The following is a 9,048-nucleotide window of genomic DNA, read 5'->3' as shown; positions in this document are numbered from 1 at the left end:
CAGGATATTATCTCTTTTTCAGCAATTATTCTTACTCTTAAGACAGACACAGTTGCTCTGTACTAGGAGTCAGAGAATCCAGGTTGAAGTCTTACCTCTGCCACTAACTAGGCAAGTCTATCTAAGCTTTTGTAGGACACCTATGTAATAAAATTCCCTTGAGTCTTAAAATATAATGTATTTGAAAAGTGTCCCACCATATAAATTACCATACACAAAATAGTTGACAAAATACCTATAGAGCTCTAGAAGCTCTTTCTTGCTCACTTTGTATGTCCAATAAATACTTATTGAATCAATATTTTTAACTCCTTGCTAAATGCATAAATTATTGTTTTGAGTTTAATAAATTTCAAAAGACTTTAATATTAATTGAATTATTACTTGAATCCTTTAGAGACACAATTCTTAATTGTGACATCAGTCAAAAGACATAATGGTACAAAAACATAAACCTAGCTAATCCATTTATCTGGTTCAAAAGCAGACCCCTGTTTGCTACAGTAGTAGTAGTTAGTTGCTCAGTGGTGTCCAACTCTGTGTGACCCCATGGACTGTAGCCCACCAGGCTCCTCTGTCCATGGGATTCCCCAGGCAAGAATACTGGAGTGGGTTGCCATTCCCTTCTCCAGAGAATCTTCCCAACCCAGGGATAGAACCTGGGTCTCCTGCACTGCAGGCAGATTCTTTACCATTTGAGCTACAGGGAAGTCCTTTTTCGCAACAGCAAAATAGTTTAAATTAGAAAAAAACTTGTGGTATAAAAATAAAAAAATTTTGACACTTTTCCCTTTAAATTACAAGTTCAGTTCAGTTCAGTCGTGTGCAACTCTTTGTGACCCCATAGACTGCAGCATACCAGGCTTCCCTATCTATCACCAACTCCCAGAGCTTGCTCAAACTCATGTCAATCAAGTTGGTGATGCCATCCAACCATCTCATCCTCTGCCATCCCTTTCTCCTCCTGCCCTCAATCTTTCCCAGCATCAGGGTCTATTCCAATGAGTCAGTTCTTTGCATCATGTGGCCAAAGTATTGGAGTTTCAGCTTCAGCATCAGTCCTTCCAATGAATATTCAGAACTGATTTTCTTCAGAATGGGCTGGTTGGATCACCTTGCAGTCCAAGGGACTCTCAAGAGACTTCTCCAACAACACAGTTCAAAAGCATCAATTCTTTGGTGCTCAGCTTTCTTTATAGTCCAACTCTCACATCCATACATGACTACTGGAAAAACCATAGCTTTGACAAGATGGACCTTTGTTGGCAAAGTAAAGTCTCTGCTTTTAAATACGCTGTCTAGCTTGGTCATAGCTTTTCTTCCAAGAAGCAAGCATCTTTTAATTTCATGGCTGCAGTCACCATCTGCAGTGATTTTGGAGCCCAAAAGAATAATGCCACTGTTTCCCCATCTATTTGCCATGAAGTGATAGGATAGGATGCCATGATCTTAGTTTTTTGAATGTGGAGTTTTAAGCCAGCGTTTTCATTCTCCTCTTTCACCTTCATCAAGAGGCTCTTTAGTTCTTCTTCTCTTTCTACCATAAGGGTGGTGTGGTGTCATCCTGGAGGAAACTTCTTCATGTCGAGGATGGGGGTGGAGTGGAGTGACAGAAGTCCTCTGTCTGATCCTTTTGTCTGTCCCACTGGTCTTTACTGGTCCCTAAGCCTGTATGCTTTTGCAAATGAAAGTTAGGAACACTCCTTTGGTTTTCCTTTCTGCTGATCAAATCCTTCCCCTGAAGTAATGGAAGAAAGGCCTAACTGCTTGAATGGAGGGGAGGAGGAGGGAAGCGGAGATTGTGACCATGTGAAATATTAAATATTAAGTTACACATAAAAATGTACTTTAATATTTAAACCACTAACCCCACCACACCAAATGAAGGATATCCTCACACTGAGCAGTGGTTAAAGTGTTTTATTAAATTAAGTATGTAATTTGCAAATGGTTTCATAAGAAATTTTAAAAGCAAAGTTATAAAACAGTTTCAATAAAAAAGTACAGTTAACAGCAAAATTACATTTTCTTTATAGTACAAATAAAAGGATTTTGTTTCTAATAGACTGTTTGAAGATCTTATATTCTCCGACTGACAGTTGCAATATTATATTTTAATGAGAAATCTCATGGTTAATTCTCAATCATATGTTAATAAATGGGTTCATCATTTGGACCATTAAAGTCATTTTCTCAACTTTAAGGAAAACAATAAAATTTGTCATCATATAATGTGAAGTTATAAAAAGCTCTTCAGAATGTAGATGTATTCTAGCCTTATTTCTCTAATAAATTTTGCAAAGAGACATTAAGTAACACTATAAACATGAATTACATTAAAAATAAGCACCATTTACATACATTCTACCTAAACTTACTTTACGTTTTAAATGACAAGGTTTTTTGGCCACACAAAACATTTAAATCTGTTTTCTTTACCATGTAAATAAAAATAAGCAATATTTAACCACAACACAGAAAAATTATCAAACTTCACCTCAACTGCACAATGAAAAAGCAATTGGAAAAAACAGCACACATTATTTTTGTGTCTTTTTTATACATTTTGTCATTTTCTTAAATTGAGAGCAGTTAAAACATTGTCAGAGCAATTTCCTGAGTTTCAAAGTTTCCAATTTCCAGCTCAGAAACAACCAATCTTGCTATTATACATGTCTTTTTTTCTAAGCATACGAAACACTTCAATTTTAAAAGGACAAAATAAAGGATTGGAAACAATCCAACAGAATTATTTAGCTTTCTCTCCAAAATGTGTTATAATACACCAGACACTTTAAAGTGTTAAGTCGGGGTTTCTACTATACAGTATGTCCCACATTTGAAGGCCTTAGAATTGCAGGCAGTACTGAAACACTAATACACTGAAGAAACCTCAACTTGAAATAATATAGAGATACATGAACAGCCAATAAATGTAAGACAAAATACTTCCATTTCTCATGTTTAAGGAAGGAAATGAACAGACTGAAAATACTGTTAAAAGTTCCCTCTGTCCAACCCCACTTTCCCTGTGGTTTCCATATTAGTGCTCATCTTCCCCTGGGAGACACTGGTAAGAGACTATTGAAAGAATATAATTGTTATTAAAATCTTCCAAAATTACAGACCTGTTGTACTTTTAAAATATTAATAACTTTGCAAAAAGCCATTCTAGTAAGTCATATATTAGCACAAATATACCAAAACATACACAAAAAGTCTGATAAGTCCCACATTATCTTTAGTTTTGACACACAGGATTTAGAAATGAGTAAAAGAGAAAAATTTGATAATCCTCAAACTCTGTTTACCTTTGGCATACAGGATTTAGAAACAGGCAAAACAAGAAAAGAGCCATTATAAAAATTTCTTTCAAAATTACATGTTGCTTAAACTATGCTAGATAGTGGGATAGAAGCCAGTCTGGTACTAAACAACTTTACAAAAACATTTATAATGTTCAAAATGTCTCCATATATTTATGAATGATGATTAAGAAGAAATGCCCTAGATTTACCAAAATAAAGCATAAAATTAGAGTTGGTACAGTTCAAAACATAGGTTCTTTCATTTGATTTCTGCCCACAAAATACCTCACCTCTTGTTCTTTTTGACTGCTCCCATATTAATAATTATAATAACTAATATTGAAGTAAAGTCTAGTTGAAGCACTCAAAAGCGATGTCTTTTTTTAAACTGGGATGAGGAAATATAAAAACACAGAAAATGAGTATGCAGCTGCACACACTCGAATAATCCTAGGTTTTAGTACTGTTATACACATTTCTTAAATCATATCAATTTATACACAGAAAGGTTTTATTTCATTAACAGTTGTAGTTTTATAAGTAGAGTTGTTGAAAGGAATTGTTTTATTTTTAATGTATACAACTCTTCTAGACCTCACAAAAAACATATGCCAAACTGTTGGCATTTTTTTTTAACAAATTACCACAAACAATGTGAATAATACTTCAACACCAGTTACTATTTCTAAGTAACAAACATATATTTTTATGGAAATAAATTCAATGATATGGCTCTTCTTTTACAAGCATGCTTTCATGATATATAAAAACATGTTTCTAAATTTTATTTTCATTAAAATGTCTGTTCTTCTGGGAAATCTTTCAGGAATAGCGCAATCCTAAATCCTATCACCTAGTCCAAATAATTTTTAAGCTTATCAAAAATCAATACAGTTGTTTGCTAAAACTATGTATGTTGAAAATACCCTTCATATCCAAAGTCAGATTTATTTAAGCCAGCGTCTCATATTGGAAAATTATACTTTATCGCACTAAACTTGTGTAAAGGAAGTTATAACCGAAAAGTATACCAACAGGGCTTTTTAAGCTGACCAAGAAAAAAGATATCAGTGAAAGTTTCCTTTCAGAAAGTTGGTTCTTTTTAAAAATAAAGGTAAAAAACTTTTAAATTGTAAGAATTTCTTTTATGATTGTATCAAAAATGTTTTCTATATCTGTTTTAAGTTAATAGGATTTTGACCTACTCTAGTTTAGAAATTACATGCCTCAAATACAAAATATAGCTCTTTAGTACTGTCTTCAATAAATATCATTTACACAGGCAGTGCTATAAGACTCGGAGCAGTTCTAGAAGACAGCAGCACTCCTTCTTTGAAAACTTGTCTGCCTATGGAAGGTATAAAACTGTAACATAATCTCAGACCCCAACTTCACTTCTAGGAAATGTACACACCCAGAAAGAAGGAACAAAAGTAAGTGACCACAACCTGTAGAGTGTGGCAAAATGATTTTTCGTGTTGTTTTGAAATCAAGAAGCACTGAAAGGTTTCTGTTAGATCTCCTTTCTTTCTGTACTACTACTACTAGATCTCAAAGCACTTTAAATACCTCTCATTGAAGCCTTTAAGACTTTACGAAACGTCAAACAACAATTAATATAAAGGTAACATTTTCTGTCTGAGAAAGTATCAGAGCATTTCAATCTCTAAAATCACAGCTGATAATTTTCTTAGACATCTGGTAATCAATAAAAATTCTCTTTAATATCTTTAATAGATAACATATTTGGCATTTGATTCAGTAAAAATTAAACTTCTCTATAATTTTGAAAAACATCATGTTTTTCTGTTTATAACTGGACATCACTACTAGTAAAACATACATTTACGTAAAATTGACTAAATCACTGCAAATAAAACTAATTTTAAGCTACAAACCTTCACACTTTTTAGTCAAGGATGTTTATTTTACTTTAGCATGACTTTCAAGCACCCTGGTTTAATTTCAGAGAATCTGCAAAAATGAAAAAAGAGTTAAAGATAAAAATTTCAAATTGATTAAGAACTATATCTTGTAACCAATTCTAAGTGCCTATGCTAAACATAATATTCACTATCAAAGGACTAATATCTTGTGTTCTTTTTAATCTACTGTCAAAATAATACATGACTAAGGCTGGGGACTACTGCTAACAGCAGTTATTACAATTTAAGATTTTTAAAAATTCTCAAGCCTGATTTTGATGTTAATGAATAACAGTAAGCTGTATGAAGGATATGATGATGTCTGAATTACATTCTCTCTCTGCGTTATAAACTACCAAGAAGAAATTTCCATAGGTAAGTCTGATTTATCAGAACATGAAACTCCCTCAGTGTGAAAATTTAATTTAAAGAAACACCATCAGTCTCTAAAATAGACGATTAATTCCAATATGATAATGTTCTAGCCTATTTCTTTTGTAAAAGTAACCCTAAAATGTCAGCTGTTTTCATGCTCAGAATTAATGCGACCACTTTCTATAACATAGCCAACATTTTATCACATGACATAAACAAAACAGGCTGTAATAACTGAAACTAGAAGTAAGGGAAGAGGGTACTGGGATTCCTCAGGGAAGCTATCCATCAACAAAATCTTTCTTCTTGAACTTTTCTTGCCATTGGTGTTACTGAATAATAATCACTTAATGAAAAAGGATATTTCATATTTGCCAGCTAAGACTAATAGTGGCACTTAATTTATGAAGATGTATAAATTCATAAGTGACTAGAGATTTCCACTAAAGTTTAAATACATACAAATTATAACCAAATTTTAGCAGGAGCTCCAAATTCTTCCAAAATCCACAAACATGTACTTCTTTTCAAAAGAATTAAACAATAACCTTAGGGTGGGAGGAAAAGGCGATGACAGAGGGTGAGATGGTTGGATGGCATCACCGACTCAATGGACATGAGTTTGAGTAAACTCCGGGAGTTGGTGATGGACAGGGAGGCCTGGTGTACTGCAGTCCATGGGGTCGCAAAGACTCCGACACAACTAAGCGACTGAACTGAACTAAACTGATGATATGTATAATTTAACTATCTTGAATAACATAAAAAAAGAATATATTTATTTTCTTTTAAATTTTAAATCTATGATAGACATAGTTTTTTTCAAATGATTACTTCAACAACAAACAATTTTTCTTTCATTTCTGGTTTACTGCTGCTGCTGCTGCTGCTGCTGCTGCTGCTGCTGCTAAGTCACTTCAGTCGTGTCTGACTCTGTGCGACCCCATAGACGGCCTCCTACCAGGCTCCTCTGTCCCTGGGATTCTCCAGGCAAGAACCTGGAGTGGGTTGCCATTTCCTTCTCCAATGCATGAAAGTGAAAAGTGAAAGTGAAGTCACTCAGTAGTGTCCAACTCTTAGTGACCTCATGGACTGCAGCCTACCAGGCTCCTCCGTCCACAGGATTTTCCAGGCAAGAGTACTGGAGTGGAGTGCCATTGCCTTCTCCATTCTAGTTTACTAGACATCATAAATCCAGGAGGGATGTTACATATCATAATTTAATCATGAATTTGTGGCTAAAATCAGATGGTTAAATTTAGTAAACTATCTTAACAAATTGTTCTGAGCATATTATTAGTGTATACTATCTGCATATGGGCAACTGCCATTATCGATAACAGAAATCTATACTCACCTAAAGTTATGGCTTGTGAGGTATTTAATGACGGCTGGTTTGATGCGCGCGACTCCTCCCTGGCTGTGGTTTCCTCTCCCCGTTATCACAGAGAGATAGGGCTTACCACCATTCTGCTTAAATTCTGTTACAACAGAAATTGGAACAGTTAAAATTTATCTATCTTACATTCGCAACGGAAAACAAACCTTTACTCAAACACATATGAAATTGTTTTCATGAGGATTTAAAGATTTATTACTTCAAAAAGTCCTACACTGATGTTTTTAAATGTATGTTTCATCTATACTTTTAAGTATAGAAGCTTCATAGCAATTGATCCACCTAAAGACTTGAGTGGAACTTCTCCTGTGGGGAGAGAGACATGCATGTGCTACCAGAATTTCTCTCTGAAATAATGATGACAACAATAATATTAATGATACACACATGGATTCAGGCATCACTTTAAGTGGCTTATATTTATTAACTAAGAATCTTTATAACAACTCTACTAAATACTCTGAAGCCAGACAGCTTTGATCTTTATTATAAGCGGCTCTGCCACTGACTGTGTATTGGGACCATGGACAAGTTTCTTAGCCTATCTGTGCCTATTTTCTTGTCAGTAAGATGGGGTATGAGGCAACTGCTTTATAGGCTATAACTCTCAGGAATAGCCATTAGCAAACCCACTAATTATAGCATGGACTGCAGTCTTACTGTTAAAGATAATCAATTATTAACTTAAGAAAGTCTTTCAAATAGATGATTTTAAAATATAGAATGAACCTGAGCCTCTTAAAAGACCATAGCTCCTGCTTTGGAAATGAGCCTGTGAAAATAAAGTATATAAATCTGAAAGTAACAGCTACAATAAAATAGCAACAACAAAAAACCTGTTTATAATATGAATTGATTTCACAATTCAGTAAATATTTGCTCCTCAGTTTCAAATAGCACAAGTTATGACCTTTAGCATAAAATACATATACCCATAAATATTCCATACTCTGTTCATTCAGTTGCCATAAAACTCTGCTGCTGCTGCTGCTAAGTCACTTCAGTCGTGTCTGACTCTGCAACCCCACAGACGGCAGCCCACCAGGCTCCCCCATCCCTGGGATTCTCCAGGCAAGAACACTGTAGTGGACTGCCATTTCCTTCTCCAATGCATGAAAGTGAAAAGTGAAAGTGAAGTTGCTCAGTCGTGTCCGACTCTTAGTGACCCCATGGACTGCAGCCCACCAGGCTCCTCTGCCCCTGGGATTTTCCAGGCAGGAGCACTGGAGTGGGGCGCCATCGCCTTCTCCGGCCATAAGACTCTAGCAGATCCACAAACATTGTTTTCAAGTCTCATATCTCCAAGGCAATATTTAGTCTGGAATTAAAGTGGACATGTTGCTCTTATATTTATAATTCCTATTTAAACTCATCTAAAGCATTTCTCAGATTTCTTATCATTTCAACTATAAATATTTCAGTACATATTTTAAAAGATAAAGACTCTCTAAAAAAACATAACCACAACGCTTTACTGTCTGAGCCACCAGGAAGAGTCAATCATATCTTATAAAGTTAAAAACAGTTCCTTAAAGTTTCTAGAAATGGCTAAAAATTTCCCCCAATAGTCTCAAAAACTGATTTGTTTGAATCAGGGTTGAAACATGTCCACATATTGTATTTGGTTGGTATATTTCATAGGGCATCCCTGGTGGCTCAGATGGTAGAGAATCTGCCTGCAATGCAGGAGACCAGGATTTGATCCCTGGGTATTTGGTTGATATACCTCTTAACTTATAAAAGGTTCTTCTTCCCCCTGTGTGATGGGGTTTTTCAATTTGTTGGAAAAATGAGATTGTTTATCCTAAATATTTACAGTCTGGATTTCGTATCCCCATGGTGTCATCTAACATGTTCCTCTATTGCCTACAAATCTGAACAAAGCAGTTCAGTTCAGTTGCTCAGTCGTGTCCGACTCTTTGCGACCCCGTGAACTGCAACACGCCAGGCCTCCCTGTCCATCACCAAAGCAGTAGTCAGATCTAAAGTCAGATCTATCTGCTTCTAGTTATTTGGGGGCAGAAAGCTTCATGGGTAGTTG

General features: G+C 35.2%; 1 protein-coding gene across 11 annotated transcripts in view; it reads right to left on the bottom strand.

Moving 5' to 3' along the window:
* Positions 1-1,905: 1,905 nt before the first annotated feature.
* The window catches only part of N4BP2 (NEDD4 binding protein 2), a 104,451-nt gene continuing 97,308 nt past the window's right edge, over positions 1,906-9,048 (bottom strand). For all 11 annotated transcript variants that reach the window (XM_069593917.1, XM_069593922.1, XM_069593926.1 and 8 more), the window contains 2 exons: positions 6,966-7,089; positions 1,906-5,282 (listed from right to left, as the gene is read on the bottom strand). In XM_069593917.1, coding sequence (XP_069450018.1) covers positions 5,237-5,282; positions 6,966-7,089 — 170 coding nt within the window. In that variant the 3' untranslated portion in view covers positions 1,906-5,236. The remainder of the gene's footprint in view (positions 5,283-6,965; positions 7,090-9,048) is intronic.

The sequence above is a fragment of the Ovis canadensis genome, chromosome 6 (assembly GCF_042477335.2).
Source record: "Ovis canadensis isolate MfBH-ARS-UI-01 breed Bighorn chromosome 6, ARS-UI_OviCan_v2, whole genome shotgun sequence".
Taxonomy (NCBI): Eukaryota; Metazoa; Chordata; class Mammalia; order Artiodactyla; family Bovidae; genus Ovis; species Ovis canadensis.
Note: the sequence above shows the minus strand (reverse complement) of the source record. Positions and strands in the feature narration are given on the sequence as shown.